At 35.2% G+C, this 21,211-nt stretch overlaps 1 protein-coding gene across 2 annotated transcripts in view; it reads right to left on the bottom strand.

Annotated features, from left to right (window-relative positions):
* The window catches only part of clstn2 (calsyntenin 2), a 283,647-nt gene that overhangs the window by 79,145 nt on the left and 183,291 nt on the right, over positions 1-21,211 (bottom strand). For both annotated transcript variants that reach the window (XM_023351906.1, XM_023351905.1), the window contains 2 exons: positions 17,734-17,942; positions 13,488-13,637 (listed from right to left, as the gene is read on the bottom strand). In XM_023351906.1, coding sequence (XP_023207674.1) covers positions 13,488-13,637; positions 17,734-17,942 — 359 coding nt within the window. The remainder of the gene's footprint in view (positions 1-13,487; positions 13,638-17,733; positions 17,943-21,211) is intronic.

Here is a 21,211-nt window from a genome sequence, read left to right as displayed (position 1 = left end):
TATGGTCTTCTGATTGATGATTTTACTGATCAACAAACTGTTTACAAGAGTTGAAACCAAAAGAATCAGTTTGATCATAAAGTCTTTTTGATTCTCAGAAACTTAACTTGAACTTTACAGTTTTCTGTAGGTCATCATTTCATATACTTTCCTAAAGCTTTGCATGAGGCATTTATTTTCAGAATGTGGTCTATTAATTGGTGGGACTAGCTTTTAAACTTAATTAATGATAACTAAAGGAGTTACAGCCCAAAACGTAGCTTGGCCTGTAACTTGTTAGTTAAGATACCACAGGTTATCTGTGATGTCTTAATTAACCACGTCTTTACAATGTGCTCCTCTCCTATTTTCAATCTAACTCTAATAAGGCTATGCTACAATTAAAAAACACTTCCAAATGTAATCCAATTATAAAGTAGTGGAATGAATAGAGGTCATCAAAGGCTTAATTTGGAAGAGAATTCTACTCTTGTTTGTTGTGGCATTTAGCAGTAAATATGCCAGCCTATTAGGGTGTCAACTGGGTGAGTATTTTCACAAAAAAATAATAAAAATATTTTGAATAAATTATGAAGTTTGTCCTGACAACAGAGTCTAGGTTAGGGGTCTGCACAAGTGCACAGAAGCAGCGTCACAAAAACAGCAGTTACATTTACCGAATGTGAAACCCTTTAAGAGAAATAAACAGGCTATTCGTTTTATTACCAAGCATCTTTACAACTAAGAAAAAAATGTCCTTGTTTTCTTTGCTCGGTTTGTTTTTTTTTTTCTCTGCCAGTCTTGGATATGAGCTTTTACCAGTTTTGCATTAGTCAAAGGATTTGTTGTACTGATAGATAACATATACAATGCTTAGATGTAACTACAGATTCCATGTTGTAGTCATCAACAAGCAGAACTTGTGTAGCTGATGCAGACAAGGGATCACTTTTTTAATGACATGTAACTTATGTTTGAAATATTATCTCTTCCAAAGCTGCAAAATGGAATATATCTGTTGTCCTAGCTACAGACTATATGAATTTGTACCAAAGATCCAAGAAGAATACTATATATGCTGCTATAAGTAGACTGCAGAGATTTTATTCAACACCCTCATTAGGGCCTTGAGGTCCCATGATCAAGATCTGTGATTGCCTCCATACAAAACTAAAAACTAAAGGAGACAGAGATTGTTCTTCTGCGGCTACAAAACTTTGGAACTCCCTTCCTCCAACTCTCAGATCAGTGGACTTCCTTTAAAGGAAAGGAAAACGTATCTTTTTAAAACAGTTTTTGCTTAAATTTGTTGTGTGTATTTGCTATTTTGTTTGTTGAACCACTTTGTGATTTTTATCTTGAAAGGTGCCATATAAATAAAGTTTAACTTATTTTAAGGTCTTTTGTATGCAGGTGTTCCAATGGACAGCTCTCAAAGCTGCTGGTTTCAACATTAACATATGAGAGCGTAATAAAACAAAATAAAAGAAATAAAAGTAGCCTGACTTCTCTACTATTGTTAATACAGAATGTATGTCATAAATTAACAATATGCTGGAATCAAGACTTTGCTTACAGTGATTGTGCTCAGTCTAGAAGTAAAATCAAAGATTTAGTAACATATAACATTTTCCATAACTTGTTTTCACTTTTAAAGTGCTGCCTTAATTGTTTTTGGGTGGTTTCACACCTAAAAGTTACAATGCCCTAAAAGCATCTTGTCACAGTTTGAGAGTTTGGTACGATTGTCATAAGATCACCAGTCACTATGAGACATCTTAAAAGGATGTGTTCAGACAAAGTTCGACAACCCTTCACAGCCATAAAGTGCTTTCTATTTTCTCTCTTTTCTTGGGTCTGTTTTTGATGTTGTCAGTCACTCTCACAGTTAAACACCATACTTTAAACAATTTTTCCCATTGAATGCAAACTTTTCTATACCCTACTACAAAGATCACATAGCAAACCCACAAAAATACATTTTATTGTCGTTTGAGGCTTTTAAATTTCATAAACTCTTAAACTAAAGAAATATTTTAAATGATGAATTACTTTATTTTGTTACTGGATTATTTTTGATAAAAATATGTCAGATGGAAAATAACAGAAAGGAAGAAAGAAAAGGAAACATAGAAAAGTGGGATCAGTCCCGCAAAGGTAAGCAAGATGCAAGACAGACATCCCTGCAAAAACGGATGGAGGAAGTAACGATTGTAATAAGGGAAAACAAGCTAATACCAGAGCGGGGATGAAAAGTGCTAAAACAGCATTCACACTGAGATTAGAGTACAAGCCAGAGAGGAGGAAATGGGAAAGGGAAGTGCCAAGCCATTTATTTTTCTTCTCTCCTCATTCATTCCTCTACTTTTTCTTCTTATCGCAGATCGAGTTGCTCACTGCCAATACGCACACACACAGACACGCACACACCTTTGTACTTCTACCCATATTAAGACTTCCATTAATTTTAGTAAATGCATTCATGCCTAACCCAGACATTTTCCCTAAACCTAACCAGTACTATTATTTTCCTAATTAATCATAGCCTTAATCATAGCCTAACCCGTACGCATGTACGTTTGCATGTGCCACATGCAAACATACACACACACACACACCCAAGATTTGCTGGGGTATGCCAATTGGCGGCAGTTTTCAAACATGCAGTACATCCACATCCAAGTTTCCCATGATGAGATCACACAAACGAGAATGTGAAAATATCGTAATAAATTAGAAAAACATTGCAAATACATAAATTAGCTTAAATAAAAACCAGAAGCAAGTCTGATAAATTGAGGGTTTTCTGCAGCTTCTGTCAGACTGCCCCAGAGCAGCTGGAGCTACAATCCAATAGCTTGCCATCATCAGTGTGTGAATGTGCCCATTGAGATTTCAATTTGAGATATAAAGGGTATTATAAATAAAATTGATTATTTTTATTATTATTATTATAAATTCAGTCATGAGAAGTCAGTCTGGACCAACTCAAAAGATTTTGATGCAGTTCCTTCACCTCCTTTATACTCCAATGCAATTCACACAGAAACAGCACCCTAAGTGGTTGTAGAAGTAGGAAATATGATTTGTGTTTGGTGTCTAAAATATAGGTTCCCATTCGTTCTTTGACCTCTAATACAGTATGCTCTGTCATTGCTTTAGGTGTTAAAGTAAAGGTGTAAATCACAACTGACAAAACACAGGAGGGCTCACTTTGTTACATTTATAAGAAATGCTAACTGTTGTAGGAGCTGCCACACACTACTTGTTTGGTGGTAAAGGTTTAAGCTTCAGGTATAGCTGAGCTGACAGACAGACAAGTCCTTCAGACGGAGGGGTGCTGTGTACCACTGTGCTAACACAGCACTGCGTGTTCAGATGTGAAGGATGAAAGGCAAATACCTACCTTTACATTTACAGTTTAATGCAACTTTCACCAATCTTCTTACTAGGCATGGATCAGCTTGCAAATAAAATGTATAACCCAGTTTTTAAAAGTTGCAGTTTCAATGCAGATACCATTGAAACTGCTTTACATTTAGATACAGTTAAGGTGGCTTTATAATGAATATTTGTTATGATGCTCAGAGACAGCGTTAACTATTGCCTTTTCATAGAGAACCTTTGCTGTGAGTCTGCGGTCACTTGTGTATGATAATCAAAGATTGGAAATTTCCCGAAACAGTTCCTCTTTTAAAAAAGAAAAGTCAAAAGAAAAGTCACATAAGGAGGCCTTAGTCCTCCACGTGGCTGTCGCAGGTTCGATTCCCAGCCTGGTGGCCTTTGCCGCATATCTTCCTCCTTCCCTCATTACACACCGTTTCGTCAATTCACTATCAAATAAAGGCCAATAGAGCCGATAAAACAAACAAAAAAACGTCAACATTAAATGTTTCAATTCGTAAAGAAATTAATCATAGAGTCGTATGCCATTTGGTTTTTAAAAAGGAGCATTGGCCATTACTTTTTAAGGTAATACTGTTTTGAAACATTTACATGCTCTGAGAGTTACAATGTCTGCTGGCATAATAAATAGCCACCAGTTGACTCCCAGGCATTTATTTTTTAAAGAGTACTGTCGAAACATTCATTTTGCTTTTGTGTATCTGGCATTTATACAAGAGGTGCCCGGACAACCTCCAAAGCCCGGGTCTGTTCAGATGGGCAAACCATTTTAGTGGCTTGTGTCCAGGATATTGTGCTTTGAGTTTTAATTGATAAGTTATGAACGTAGGTGACGAATATTGACTCTCACCTACAGTGCAATTGTCATACAGTGCAGCTGAGTGTTCTCTGTATGACTCAACTCTCTCTACACCACGGCAGACCTCCAGACGACATCCCATTCAATCGATCCATCTCCCGCTAAATCCAAGAAGCCGTGTCTCACCCCACCACTTAACACTACAAAATATACCTTTGGACATATCACAAATCAACAACTTTCATAGAAGACAGGTTCAAAGTCATTTTATAGTTCCCCCTTTTATGAAATTACAGTCCTGACATGCACTCCATGCATTTTTAATATGCAGTCACAGCTACACTGCATGTAAAAAGGAGAAACATTTTTCATACAGTTTATTTTTAGAATCATTTCTGCAGTAAACATTTATGGTACTATGCTATGCTACTCAATCAGCACGTGCTGCAGCGGAAATACAAAACACTTAAATACAAAAATGACAGCCCCAGATGAATACTGTTATCTTTTTCCACGAACTTCATCTTTTGGGTTCAATGAAGCATTGCTAATACAACAATTCATAGAGTAATAGGCCCAAAAAACCAAAAGAAAATTGTTCTTTAAAAACAACCAGTGAAGACCATCGCCTATTGTCAATAAATGCGACCAAACGCCCAACTTTAATAAATGATGCTGTCAAAAGCTGAACAGAATCTAGTCAAAATCTGTAGCAACCTACCCTGAAACAAAAAAGGGCGGCTGCTGAATATATTTTCATGGACCAGATTCTTGTTCACATTGGTAAAAATCCTGTTATGCAATCACCTGCTCAACAGAATCCAATTTGCATACTCAAATTAAAGGATATTAGCACTGTTTACAGTGCTGAAGCAAAACTGTCTAAATAGCTGCTGAATTCCCTATATCTCAGTGGTTCTATGCTTATCAAGACAATGAAAATTTATAATGTTATTGATTGTGTTTTTCAAATCTTAAGTATGGAGTTACACTGAGTTCTGGACTAAGTTCTTCTGTTTCTTGGGGACAAGAGGTGTAACAGTTGGTGTTTCCCTCCAAAGTATTGTCAGCTCTCCTAATCCTATACTATAGAATAAGAAATTACTTCAAAGGTATAATTGCAAATCATTTTATATTTTAACATATGAAGTAAAAATAAATTAATTGCTATTTAAAAAAAAGCATTAATCACTCAAGAGTCTTGAAATTATATGTCTTTTCTATCGTAGCTCTAAGGGCACTAGTGGTCTTTATTTCACAGTGGATTGACAGGAAAGTGGGTTGTTAGAGAGGAGGAAGACAAATGTCAAAGGTCAATGGGGAGGGACTCGAACACATACCGGTCATAAGAACAACTAAGGGCTCCATATATAGGCCAGTTGCTCGATCACTGCGCCCCATTTTTGAGCTTTTATTTATTTATTTTTTAGAAATCGCAAGTTTCCAAGTGTACTTACTATAATGGAGATTTGATTTTATTCTATAATGTCAAGTTGTTTCTGTTATTTTATATTCGAATAACCAGAAGTTGTTGTATGGACTGATATTTTGTATTAAATGTAAATCAATAAGGCCTCAGGCTTTAAAACCAAAACATATTCTTCAAATTTGATGAAATGTGAAGTGGCCACAAGAAAAAACTAAATCCAGCAACAAGATTTAAAACATTGGAAGACCTTGAGGTTCGAAGGCTGCTGAGGTGGATGAATGCAGTTCATTTTCATGGTATGAAACAGACATTTTTTCCCTCTAGAGCTTTAGTAGTTGGTATAGAGCAGGGGTGTCAAACTCAATTTCACCAAGGGCCACTTCAGCATATTGGCCACCCTCAACGGGCCACATTGACGGTATAAATCAGGAATGCCCAAGTGCAGTCCTCCAGACTGCAACTTTTAGATGCGTCCCTACTAAAACATACCCCAGACAAAAAGTTGACTTCCCTCATTAGCAGCAACTCAGTTCTGTAGAGGCCTATGAATGAGTTTATGATCCAGGTGTGTTAGAGAAGGAACGCATCTAAAGTTGCAGAGTGAAAGGTCTGGAAAACTAGACTTGGGCAACCCTAGCATAAATGTATGAAAATACAATGTTAAAAATAAATTAAACAACACCTCACATTGTTAAATAACTGATTTTATGTATTCAAGTTTTAAATATTACATTTGAGTTTGCATGGACGTAAAATTACTGCTCAGTTTAAAAATTACAATATTTTTAAACTGCTCAGCTAAACTTCGCTCTTTAGCTTGTTAGCTTGTCGATGTTTCAGTTTTATTCACTGGAAAAATTAATCTTTGTCTGCTTTAAAGATAAGCAGACAAAGAATAAAAACAAGTTTTGATATTAACTCTCAACTTCATTCACAAAACTTGTTCGTTATTTCTTACACAACGAACATGTATTTCACATAAGAACAAAACAATGAGGTGATGTTGCCTGTCCTTGAACACAAAGCTGATCCTCTTCACCCTGTCACCAACTCACACACATCCTCATTGTGTTGTGTTGTGTAAATAAACAAAACACAAGCAAAATCAATAAACTATATGCATATTCCAGTATACTGAGTTTTGGTTTTACATTCATTCTATTTAAATTTAGTTTGTTCTTGCTTACCAATGTTTTCCCCTGGTCAGTTCGTCCATGTCCGGTTTTAGTTCTATTCTGTGGAAATCCGCAAAACGGCGTGAAGGTTTTCGTCAGTAATGCGCGATCTGGTCTTGTTTAAATTCATTATTGAAAACATCTGTTCGCTCAGATAGGTGCTTCCAAACATGGACAAAACACACGAGCTGCATGGAGTCGAAGCTGCGGCATCAAATCAGGGGGCAGTAGACGGTAAAAGTCCTCGATTGAAACGTCACGGAACTTCGCTCTTTAGCTTGTTAGCTTGTCGATGTTTCAGTTTTATTCGCTGGGAAAATTAATAATCAGCTTGAGGTGACTCTGCTGCACTCTAGTGGCGAGAAGCCGTAATGTTGGCTGGTAACAATCGGAAGGCATTATGGGAGATGTAGTTTGTAGTCAATTCGTGCTCAAAACTTATTTGAAGTCAATCAATGGGGCTGTAAAACGGTGGTGGGGGGGGGAGAGGGCCACATAAAATGACATAGCGGGCCACATGTGGCCCGCGGGCCTTGAGTTTGACACATGTGGTATAGAGGATAATTAAATAGAGTGCAACTTAATAAAGTGAGGCAAAGAACAGTTTGATTTCCTTCAGATTTTTGAACATTTGCTTATTCACAGATAAATTCACAATATCTGAATTTTGTGGTAATGTAAATGTGGAAAGACATAATATGAATGAAATTTAAGTAAATGTAAAAAAAAGGCCATATATGCCATTGGGTAAATGCTTTTTTCTCTAAATTTACAACTAGAGTTATGCATGCTACACACAATTTGATCAGATTATTATTTACAGATACTCCTGACCTACCTAACCATGCTCACCATGTTAAAAGGACTGCCAAAGAATGTCAGGATCAAAATAGCAGGAATTCATAAAGGTGTTGGAGAGATCATTAGGAAAAGACGCATAAAATGGTCATCAGTTGCCCTCAGTTTAGCCCCTCACAAAGTCTGTTAGAATGATCATTGGAAAGATGAACAACTTGATCAATGCCAGCGTATGGCATTGATCAAAAGATAGTCGGACAACAATCATCACAAACACCCTTTATAATAGTCCACAGTGTAATGGAATAAAATTTTTATTCTCTTTCTTTGGACAGGTCTGTATTAGGTTTTTCAGTGAACGTCTAAATCAGAGGTATCCAAGTCTTAAAAAGCCACAGAGACATTTTAACTAAGTCAAAATCAACCTATTATAGTCTGTCAAGTCACATTCCATAATACAGTTACAAACAAAATAACTCAACCAGCTCAGGAATTTAAAAAATAAAATAAAATCACAAAATATGTCATTTTCAGCATAACAAAAATAACTGACCCTTGGACAGAATTCTTGGATAAATAAAAATGTCAAGATTTCAGGAAACAAGACACAATGAAAAACAATTTTCCATTCCATACCACTCTGAATGATTTTTGCTTCAACTAATCCACTTCAGCCATCTGTGTTTTGTAACTGCATGCCTTTATCAGACATAGTGAGAAATTATGTGCATTTGTGGGATTATGTATAGGTTTAAATAAAGGTGTAAATAAATAAGTGATATATGTATTGCAAGATTAGTAACAAAGAGCAATGATTGCAATGCAATTTAGTGTTACCAATGCCCACTTTCCATGGAAAAGCTGTGTTCACACTGTTGTATGAAATCTTACTGTACATACCTACACCTGTCACAATTTAATGATGCCAAAGATGGGAAAGGTTAAACAGATGGTTGGAAATAACAACAAATATAGGAATATAGGAAAATGTAGATTTCCCACAATCCTCATCTTACTATTTAAAAATAAAATCTAAGAATTTTCCAGCATTGTTTAGCCGTTTAATCCAATATCCTGCGTAAAAATAATATTGGGTTAAACCAACATTGTTTTCCAGTACTGTATTTTCAGACCAATTTAGGGTGGAGAACAAAAAGCTCTCCTTCAAAGTATTACTCCAAATAACACTGATAACTGTTACAATGGATGAAATGAGGATTCTCAATAGAAACTCATGCCATTATGAATTGTTGTTTTTTTTTTCTTTCTTTTTTTTGCATATTTGTATGCGTCTGTGCCTCTTTGTGGACAATAGAGACAAGGAAGATGAAGAACCAACATATGAGATGGGAAATTGTAGTCGGAAGGGCTTTAAATTGTTTCCAGCAAACAGAGAGAAAAAAAACAAAGGTTGAGTCCATGTGATTTTCTGTTGCTGTAGCAAAAATACAGGTTTCAATCAAATGTACCCATGATTAATAATATCAAATAGAAAAGGAGAAAAGAATAAAAAATAGTCCTTAGAACATTTAACCATGAAAACAACCAAGAAAAAAGAAAGGAGTCAAGTGGTCCTGGAACAAACACAACAATGGATAGCATGAATTACTACTTCATAAATCATTACAGTACTTCATGGAGTGGTGCTGCCACCTTGATAAGGTCATGATGACAAGAATCCACTCAACCTAAAGAGTGGGTTTTAAAAGCAAAAAATAAAAAATAAAAAATTGCCAATGAGGAGGGCAGCTAGTTTTCTAATAAAAAACTCAGAATTTCTCCAGGGAGAAGAAAATTTACAGGCATGTTTACACTCATCTGAATGATGTATCATCTGGCCCTCTCAGGGGTCCAATGAATTTAATAATCAACATTAAATCAGCATTTTGTTGAACAGAGAGATAGAAAGAATGGTTTGTTTTGCATTGCAAATAAAATCGTAAGTCAACCTTGTCTTCATTTTTAGTAAAAAAGCACTAAACATATTCACAAGAAAAAAAATCTTCACTTTGTCTTTTTTACATTTATATTTTAAATGTAGTTACTGAGAGCTCAATGAATTCTTACAGTTTCCCCTTGAGGGCAAAAGCTTGGATGGAATATGCACAGTTGTGTCAGGTGAGTTTGCATATCTGTCATGTGTATCCTGTGTATCCTGTCTATATCTCAGATGTTTGGAGCGGCTCAAAATGATAATCACACTTACGTTCTGATATATTTAACCACTTGGGATATATTATACACTGTGTTTGAAGAAATGAATGGTCAAAAAAGAAATATTCCTGACACAGCAAACCACTATGTATTGCACCTCTTGTGAACTCTACAGCATGAGTCAAAAGTTGCAAGTACCCCTAGCCACCTTTTTTTCAATAAACAATGTAAAAGAAAATGGGGTGATTTTTTTAATCTGCTGATAAATAAAATAATTTGTTAATGGTAGAAATAAATTTGCCAAAAAAGGCATATGTAAAGCAGGAACATTAAAAGAGTTACTCATGTTTAGCTTTAAAAGAAAGCCAATTTGAACAATCTTTGGGGAATTCCTATTGTTTGTTTGGTGATCTCTAAAAAAAGAATATGGCTAATCTCTCTATTATCTGATTTTTAAAAAATTGGAGCTCCATTCCCTTTCTCAGTGAGTTGGAGCCTGATAAAGGTAGGGAGTGAATCAAGGTGTCGGCTTATAGGCCCTACACAGAGAAGAAAAGATTATCTTAAAAACTTCAAGCTTTTCTCGCTGACTATTTAGCAGTTAGGTATCACTGAAATAAGATGTAGAGATGCTGTGTTTAATTTGCATTAGTGAGGGATTTGATGGTTAAAAGTTTTTATAGGAATCGCTATCTTATCAAAAAGATAAGATGCTGTAAAAGGGATTGCAGTTCAGCTATTGAATCTCATAATCTTGTATTCATTAAATACAATTTAATTAAATGTAATCCTGTATGCATCTTCTCAGCATAAGTTAGGGCTTTAAGACTTATAATTAAATATTTAAACGCATGAATATACATAAAAAACAACAGGCTTCAAAGGTATTACAGCTGAAAGAACATTAGAATTGTCCAGATGCTTCTTGCACATTGGCCTCAAAACTTTCACATCACCTACAGTGATGCAGGGCTTTACTAAAAGAAAAAGAATTTTGCACGCGAAATAAATATATAATAATAATAAAAAAAAAAAAACATAAAGTGCAAGTCCTGTATCCAAAACTAGTGCGGTTACAATTACTGAAGTTAGTGTTCAAGGTGGATTGTAAGCTAATTTCAAGAGCTGATGGACAGTTTTGTAGATGGTGTGGAACCATTATTTTAAATTGAAAAATACTACACAAGGACTCCACAAATGAAGGGAAGAGCTCCAGCATTTCAAACACCAGAAAACAAGTTGAACTGACGGAAAGCTGCAGACATATTACTGGAGAACGAATTGGACAGAAAACGTGACACTGAGAATGTTTTCTATTAAGAACTGACGGAGTAGATTAAATTTTTGATTAAAAGGTTTATGTAATTTCCTCATGTTGTAGCATAACCTCTGGAGGTTTATGGTGGACCAGGTTACACCACTGAATGTCAGAGAGGGATACGTGTAAATAAAAACATAATAAACTCTCCAATATGCTTGTGAAAACATATTTTTTTCTGTATTATATTTATGACCCTCACTTTAACAGCATCATCCATGCAATTGAGTTGGAGGTTACAAGTTCTGCCTCTTCTTTTGAGCTTCATTTGCTGAAGTCAGGGGCTCTTGAAAAGTTCAGCTAGTTCATGATGTAAAGGTGCAACAAGAGGGTCCAATATTATTGTAGTACCCAACTAAATAAAGTCTGTCTTACATAGATTGTCCGTCTGCTATCAGCATGTCTTAATATGGTGATATGTGTGAACCTTTATTAGAGAGTGAATGCTTTAGTTTCAAAAAAAGTTTCAAACTCTGTATCTATGGTTGTGGCTGACATTTTGCGCTGGTTATTGATTTCCATGAAAATATTTGTTACATGTTTTTTACCCTAAATAGGCAGCTAGTATTGGTAGCTTACTATAGATAAAATGTCATCAAACTGCTAATGGTTTTTTTTATTATTATTTTGGTTGTTGAGCTTTAGAAAGTAATGCACCTTTTTATTTGAACTCGCTCTTTCACAGGAAGTAATCAACCCACTGCATAACTTATAAGGTACTGTACTTGTTGCCACGGTGACAGTGGCAAGAACAGAAGTGTAATAAAAGTTTTGTGGGACATTTGAATTGAACTGATTTGAATTTATTTGGTAATAGCCCAAATGAGTGTAGTATTCATACTTCATGACCAAAGTCAAGAATCATCACTGAGCACAAAAACATGAGAAAGCTAAGATCTTATTTCAGTCGTGGTCCTCCAGATACCAACATACAATACAAACATAAAACAAGAGGAAAACAAGCAATATGGGAAAAAAGCAAGGACCCTACAATTAAATTTATGTACAAATTGGTAACCATGTTAAGTTATTTTAAAAGACTCAAAAAAGTTACTGTTATTATTTATTTTAACAATTTATTTCACTGCACAGCTACAGTATACAAGACACTGCTCTTATATAAAGACTTAAATTTGTAAGGAACACAATCTGTTAAACTTCCTTGAATGGAATAATAGCGAATATGACTTACAAATGAAAAATCATTCATCAAAGGTTACGTTAACACAGCAGGTCCTTACGCTCAATTAGGATTGAGCATGAGAGCAATCAGGCTTCTGTGTGAACGGTTTGTGATCCAAAATCGACAAGCATCCGCAGAAGAAGACGTCACACAGCAGTGAACTATTTACAGAAGTAATAATGAGTGCTGTCACCTATGGGTCAATTTTAAAGTTATTCAGCAATGGGAGCCGATAGTGTCGTCATAAGAAAAAAAGTGAGCAACATTTGAGGTAGACTGCAGGTTTTCCTACTGTTAAATAATGTAATGTATTGTATGATCTAAGTGTGAACATAATGAAATTTTTTACAAATATTTAAATTATTGTCCTAAATCATGTATTTTCTACTTGAAAAATGAATTTGATACAAGTTTTATGTTTTTTTCTTTGTAACTGATAATTCCTGTATGAAATCAAAAACACTTTGATCCATTGCAAATTTTTCCAAATCCAAATGCCGTTTGTCCAGAAAAAACAGATTGAACAACTGATTAGGGAGCAAGAAAGGTTTAGGGGTATCAGTAAATGACATCAAACTGCTGCCAGAATCCTGATTTAGCACCATTTAACATAGACTCCTATGGGACAATGGAGGGCTGGATGCCAAATATAGAAGATGTGACTTGGTTACCAATGCACTCTGCGCATGGTTCGGCTTGAAGATGCATATACTGCAAAGTGTTTGTATATAATTACTTCTGCTCTGTCCTCTGACAATTGTCCTCATATGCAGTCATCCTGAGTAACGTTTGTTGTTGCGGCACCAGACTGCTTCCAGGGGGCTTTTCTAATGTGTTGGGAGCAACAATGTTGAGTTGTGAGGCGCTAAGTAAAGAGTCAGTTATTACACCATCCTATCTTGACAAGCCAACTCCTCAGGGAGGGCAGAAGACAGGGGTGGCAAAAAGGAGAATTTTTATTCTCTCTTTTCTTACCTTTGCACAAGGTAAGAGAGAGAATAAAAGAGAAAAAACATGAGCAGGAATTTGAAAACATGTCAGAAATTCTCAGGGTGTAAGCTAAATCTGTGGAAAAATAATCTTGCTGGGAGCCGCACATTTGGTGGACTGGGGCAAGACGCAGCGAAGTACTACAAATAAGAGAGCAACTGTGCAATCTCCAGTAATCAGGCACACACAAACATGACTGCATTCTTGGATGATTAAACACTGCACAGTTTGCTCACACATGTCTGACAAAGACCAACCTTGCCAGCCAGGTTTGCAGACCGGCTTGACATCAATGTGAACCGGGACACTTTGCAAGGCTCTCTTCTGGCCACAATCCCAAGCCGTCACCTGGATCTCATAGTGTTGCTGTCGGTCAAAACTCAGCTTCTCTGTGTTTCGGATGTTTCCTAATGGGAAGAAAAGGTCAAAGTCAAGGTCAACCAAAAGAGCTTTTTAACAGGGTGCAAATATAATTGACATGGACAAATCATGAGGGAACTGTTTTAAGCAAGAAATATGGAAAAAGATGCAGCTGTGGCAGTGTCAGTCTAATGTATTCATGTCATTAAAATGGTAAATGGATTGAACTTATATAGCGCTTTTCCAGTCATTTTGACCACTCAAAGCACTTTACACTAGAGTCACATTCACCCAGTCGAACTCACAAACACACAAACACATACAATATATACACCGATACGCAGATCTGTAGGCAATTTGGGGTTAAGTGCCTTGCCCAGAGGCACATTGACATGTGGCAGGAGGAAGCTGGAATCGGACCTACAACCTTGCAATCGCAAGATGACTACTCTACCATAGAGCCACAGTCGCCCCAAAAAAGACACTTGAAACAAGAATGTGTTGTACTTTGTGTGTTTATTGAATAAGGATTCAGGTCAGTTTGCCCTTTGTCAATGCACTCTCCTGTTTCATACAGTTGAAACCACATAGAAACATGCAGATTTTTTTCCTCACTCTGAAAGTAATCAGACCAAACTCGTCTAAAAGTGAGTTAATCTTGTCATTGAGATGTAAATGAACCTTGACCGGATGAGTTTGCTCGTCTGTGTAGGGCCATTTGTTTTTGTAGCTGCCGTTCAGTTCCTCCAAACTCCTTCCTGCCGTGAGAATCTTATGACTTTTCTTGGTTGTTTCAAATGATTAAACTTCACTCCATAAGGCATCAACCCATAGCTTTCCTGAAGTGTGAAAAATAATTAAAATGCTTAAAGAAAACTTAGAGTTGTTCATTCAGGGTGAACACCCAGCTATTTTCAGTATCAATTAGTTGTTTAAGATGAACAAAAGAAATTGAATGATGTACAAAGCTAATTAAAAACAGCTTTATTTTCTATGACAAAGAATGCCAGTCATCAGCTTTCACAGGAGTTCACAGGTCTGCGATTGATATGTGATATCAGATGCCCATCTAACACAATTATATATATATATAACTTTATTTCTAGGTATTTATAGGAATAACCCATTTAAATAAAATAAGCAATTTTTCTTAATTCACATAAACATAAAAATAGTTCATCTGTACAATACAGTCTCACATTTTTCTTGTTTAAGTTCATCTTTTTAACCAGTTAACTTAAAAGTTTCTTTGACGTCCTTTCAGTGAGGTTTAATAAATTCACATAAAACATTGACACTTTTAAGTCCTGTTTATATATATTAAGGCAGACTTTAAGCTTAATGTATATACTTTATACTTTTTATCTAATTCTTTCTTAATGGGACTGTTTTTATCCTGATTCTGAAACCTTATCAACAGTATTCATATTACATTAGATCATGATAAAACTATAAAACAGCAAGGGTTGCTCTCTATTCTGTTTTGGATACTGCAAAGAAGTCAATCTAAATAGTTCTTTGTCACCTATACCATACTTTATGTATGCGCTCCTACTTATTTACAAAGACAGTGTGTGAGTGTTTGCTTCAAGGAGTAATGGTTATTTAATCTTACATCATCATTATGTATCATTGTCAAATTAACTTTAATGACTTAACGTAATCACTGTAACAAATGAGATCACAGTGGAGATGACAGGTACCTTCTATCTCCTTAAGGGGTCTGATTAACTGTAATGCTTCCCAAAATTGGGTACATGTTTCCATTAAATACTTGCCGCCTCCTCGTGTAAAGACATTGCTGCTTGTTGGCCCCCTGTTCACCTCTCAGTGGTTACTTTTCCGAAAGCAGTAATTACTCATGCCCACCGGCATCAACATTAAATCTCTGATTTTATCAACATTCAGCAGAAGTGGGATTGCTGTTGTCCTGAAGATTTGTAAGCTCATTATATTAAGCACAACCATGACTCAGTGACTAATTCTGCTTAATTCAACATTTGCTACAGCACACCTCTGGGAGAATGGGTGATTGTTTCGTATTTGAAAATGACATGTAGAGTTATGTAGAGGTTCAACAAGATATTGGGGCATGAGATAATTTGATAATATTTCTCTTTAAAGGGAAGTGTGTCTCGCAGCTGCTGACAGCATGACCTTGTCCATAAAAAATAGCTGTTAGGCAGTGATTCCTTTGGACCCACACTGGCGTCATGTCAGGAAAGTGTGGTGATGATAATGAAGTATTCTCTATGTTTTCTACAAGAGTGGATTATGTGTAGTCTTTCTGCAACCAGAGATTGCTTCTAGAAGACTCCACTTATACTTTGAGAAACCAAAGCAAGAAGACATTTTAATGTTTTTTTGGCATCACCACCATGATGGATTTAGACAAGTACAAACACATCAACTGTGGCTAAACATGACCTGATCACATATTCTTTCATGTACAAATTGTGATTTAGAAAACATTTATTTGCAAAAGAATTATGATTTTAAGTTTTATTCAAAATATTGAATAACCCAGCTGATTATATCCTGTCATCTTGTGAGCTGGCTGTAGCTTTGGTAACATGCTTTATTTTTTCCCAACTCTTCCAGGTGTATTTATAAAACTATAGCACAACATGCCTTGTTTTTGCAGCTTAAATGGTGTTTAGATCATTTGAAATTGCATCTATTTCTAGATGTGCAATAAACTGCACAGCAAAAATCAATGTTGTTGAAAATTAAGTTGTGAGTCTTGATATTCCTCCAGCTCAAAGTGATCCACTTCATTAAAATTCTGAGCAATATGCTACAATTAGAACTGCTGCATTCAGGCACATAAATCAATCTAAGTTTGACATAATAGTCTGACAGCTTTGCTTAAATGTATTTTATATATGCTGGCAGGTTAAAACTAACAAAGTAAAGGTCTTTCTACATGCCTGTTTACTAAGGGAATTAGTTTAGTGTTTTGTTGCCAAGCAAGAATATATGTCATTTTAGTTTTTTGAGTGAAACAGAGATTTTTTTACATCATTCTGTTCAAGTGCTGATATGATAAAAACACTGCACATGGTCTTTATTTGCCGTTTTTTGCATAGCACCAAATAAAGATATAATGAACACTTAAAAGAAATTCAAAAATCCATCTTTGTCAGAAACAAATTACACTGGTCCTCATTTTTTCTCAGAACAAAGGAAAAGAAATACAGCTGCAAGTGTTTGTATTACAGATGGAAATAATTCAAGTGGAGTTTGTAAGTGCTACAATTTTGATGAGAATCTGGCACAAAGCAATATGTGTGTCCATGTTGGTTTTCTGAGAAAAAAAACAAAAAAACTATACTATATATTTATTTAGAAGCGACTGTCTGCAAAATTCAAGAGAAACATTCATACAAATTTCTGTCTATTGTGATTCTATGGACTTTAATTATCCAAGTAAAAACTTTAGCTGACCAGAGTGCAAGAACAAAGCACTGCAGTCCTAATTTGACTGCTAATAATGAAATACTCTTCCCATAAAGAGAGCTGGGAATGCTATTCACTTATTTAGGAGAAATTACAGACTGAAAACAACAGCTAAGTAAAAGTATACACACCATTCTCTTAAAGCTGCAGTAGGTAACTTGAGTTAAGATAAGGTTCTGCACTATGTACAATCATAGCCCTAACCCTGTATACAGTGACAGTTTTACTTTTTGGAAATGTTCTGTCCTTTTATAATTGTGGTCCAGTTTTATAACAGAACTAGTCACATAAAAGTATTTAATCCTCATTTTTCAATGTCCTCTGAATAGTCTTTACATTATTAATCGATTTAGTTTATACTGCATATTGCATACAAAGAAAAAAAACTTACATTAAATGTTCAGCACAAGCATGAGTCTGACAAGTTGTAATCATCCTAGATTTCTTAGCATGTCAAAACTGATAAGTTTGTTTAAAAATCTAGATAGAAATAAAAAATGATTAGATACTGGGCCTTTTTTTTTCTCCAGTAACTTCTGTCTCCAGTCGTAATGTTGTTTTCTTTTTAAGTCTTGAAGACTTATAAGATGTTGGCATAATAAATGTGTTTTACTACTTCACTTTTTGTAGCATGTACTAAGGCATCATGCAATGCTGTATATATTTATTCTCATCTTTACTCACCATTTCGATCTATAGCAAAAGGCGTGTTAGTGGTGGTGATCTGGTAGTTGCAGATCTGACTGTACTGTGGTGAACAGTCCTGATCTGTGGCCTCGACTTGCAGGATGCTGTCATAAATCTTTCCTTCTGTCACAGCAGCTCTGTACTGTGGCTCTCGAAACACGGGAGCAAACTCATTCACATCATTGACCTGGATGTGTACCACTGCCCTGCAGACAACACACAGACACAGGGGAGGGGAAAGTTCAAACCAAAGTATCATCTGCATAGAGTATTATACAAGTTAAAGCAGTTTTTATTCCAGCTTTTGGAAATAAAGGCATTATCCTTGTTCTGTTTACATTTTAGCAAAGAAGTTACTTCCCTTTCATATAAATTATTATAGCTTTTTCAGTTAAAGTGCAAGAAACAGACATTTGAGAACTTGTTAATCTGAAAGGATGAAGCAAACAGTCATGTTCCCTTCATCCACAGTTAATTTCAAGTTTTGTGTTTCACTTAACCTCATCACTGGTCAGTCATCTCCATGTATAAATCTACAATGGGTTTAAACATGAATATTGTAGATTATTTCAGTAGAATACTGAAGTATTAAAGTAAGATGTAATGCATGCATTATTTTTCTCTATGTCACCTTTGACAAGCTATTAGTCTTAATAATTTGAATAGATTTAGCTACTGCTTGTCATGCTTTTCTGGCAAACCAGAGATGAGGTTACAGAAAGCAAAACCAATAGATTATGAAAGTGTCCAAAAGACTGAGCCCTCTGGTACCTCACTGGTAACTGTCAAATGGTTTAACTAAAAATATTTCAGTTCTTCAAACTGAGTGCAGTCAGAATGCTTGAAAAATAATTGAGAAAAATGTTGCTGATCACAACAGCAAGATGATAACTGTGAAATATTTAAAATAAAAGGGTACTGAAAGCAGTGAGCATCACTATGAGTTTGGTTTCAATGTAAAATTTTAACCAAAGATAAAACAGATATTCAAGATTTTGCTGTTCAATTATTGACCTTTTGTTTTATAATACTACCCATGATACAATTTTCTTTCTTAGTAACTGTCAGTCAAGAAAATAGTGTTTAATAAAGGTTCGCTGTTTGTTTTCTTCCCCCTGCAACAGCAGATAAAAAGGACAAGAGACTAAATAAGCAGACCAACAATATGCAACTGATAAAAGGTCATGAGTTAGTTGCATTTCATTTAACCTCATCCCTGCTCAGTCATGCCTTGAAAAGCTTAGCCATAGCTTTTACTCATTCTATAAAGCAATATCTAAACCAACAAAGAGGATACATTTTTATTTGTATTAAAGGTGTAATAGCAGGTTAATTTGTATTAAATATTCATTTGTGATTTCCTTAATTAAATCAGACATAAACAAATTTATTTCTTTTAAAAAATGAACTTGCAAAAATAGTCCCTTGTTTAAATAAATTACAGGCAGAGATGACTGACAATTAACTACTCGAAAGCAAAAGTAGTGTGTTGCTTTAAGACGAAGGGATACAGATTAACATGTACCTTTGAGGATTAGCAGCTGAGCACTATAAATTCATTTGACTAAAAAGATCTGTATAAAACAATCCAGCTACAACTGTAGCAGACTAGAACACCGGGAGGATGGAGACATTTTCATTCCGTCTTATCATCTTTGTCCAGCATACACAAACAAAGAACAGTTTTTAAGCCTCAATACACACATAATTTAATATAAATCCATCCAACAATGGCAAACCAGTACTACAAAGAAATAAATATGTCAGGAAAAGGCAGTGTTGCTGGAAACAAAAAGAATTTAGTCACATATTTAAAGCTGGATTCATTCTAATATGTTCAGTTAGTTAATTTTTACTTATTACACATGCAGACACACCTTTGATCAGGGCATCAATGCTATCTCAGCTGAAACTCATCACTGTCATTAACAGTTATGTTGTTCTACATTAATGCTTCAGTTGTTTCTTTGCTCTTGTGGCTAGAAGACAGACATAAATTTTTATAGCAACATATTGATTTAAGAAATAAAACTTCTTTTAATAATAATGATTTCTGTTTATTTTCCTCACTGTACTTGTGCTTTTATGGCTTGTCCTTTAGTTTACCTTTTCTACTCACCTTTACTGTGTTTAAACCTGTATTTTAAAAAAGATTAGCAAAAGGATCATGCAGTGGCTTTTTTAGGGTGACTGTGGCTCTGTGGGTAGAGTGGTCTTGTGACCAGAAGGTTGTAGGTCGATTTCAGCTTCCTCAGCCACATGTTGAGGTGCCCCTGTGCAGGGCACTTAGCGGCAAGTTGCCCACCGACCTGCATGTCGGTGTAAACGTGTGTCGGGGTGAATGTGACTGTAGTGTGAAGCGCTTTGCGTGGTCAACATGACTAGCAAGGCACTACATAAGTTCAGTCCATTTACATCTTTGATAAATCCTGTTTTTCTTTTTATACCAAATATAAAAAAGCTGATTTAACAAGTTTGTACTTCTTCAGGTCCCAGGGTGTTAAATTAAGATTAGAATTAAATCTGTACATAATATTAGATAATAATTGTAATCATAATTTAATACTCCGGACCATAAAGAAGCAAAAACTTGTTATATCTGGTTTGTTTGTTCTAAGAAAAAAACAGGTTTTATCAAAAATAAAAGGAACTGTGTGGTCTTGATGTTAGTCTTTATTTAAAATAACAGATTAAATATAGTATAACAAACTTAACAAAAAAGTACAATTTAACATAAAAGCCATGTAAAAAAGGAAAAAAGAACAATCCATTAAAGTACTAAAACTAGAGAACTTAATCAGAAATCATATCCATTACAGGAAGAAATCAATTCTTAGATAAATACTTTGTAATAAATATGAACGTTTGTGTTGTTGAGCTTATGTGCTGTCTGCTTGTCTAAAAGAGAAGAAAAAGGGGCTAAGAAATGCCTAATCCAGTAATTTTTTAAACAGTTTTACAATAAGACTGCAACATATGTTACTTATAGGTTTTGTTTGTCAAACTGGATTTAATTCCCAGTCTTGGGGAATCTGCTCTATGTCATTCCCTTCTCTCTCCTCCCAATTTCCCGTTCAACCAATGTTAAATGACGGCCACTAGAACCTAAAAAACTTTATTAGAGCTTAAAAAACTTTAAAAAACTAAAAAATACATTTCACCTCACAAGTGGAGGAGCTTGCAAAGTTCCTCCACTTGTGAGGAACTTGGCAAGCTCCTTCCAAAGTTTTGTCAACTCAATTTTCTCAAATAAATACTATGAATATTTCTTTACTGTTAGGTAAAACGTTTTATGACATTTAGTTTAATTATTCCAAAAGTGTGCTGTCAGCACATCTATGTGGATTTTCAATCAAAAATGTTAAACTTTATCTTAATATAGCACTGATACAAACACAATTAACATTAAATAAAGATCTTTATCATAATCAACTTTGCATTAAAAGGTCCTTATATAAATATTACAGGTACCGAG

The sequence above is a fragment of the Xiphophorus maculatus genome, chromosome 18 (assembly GCF_002775205.1).
Source record: "Xiphophorus maculatus strain JP 163 A chromosome 18, X_maculatus-5.0-male, whole genome shotgun sequence".
Taxonomy (NCBI): domain Eukaryota; kingdom Metazoa; phylum Chordata; class Actinopteri; order Cyprinodontiformes; family Poeciliidae; genus Xiphophorus; species Xiphophorus maculatus.
Note: the sequence above shows the minus strand (reverse complement) of the source record. Positions and strands in the feature narration are given on the sequence as shown.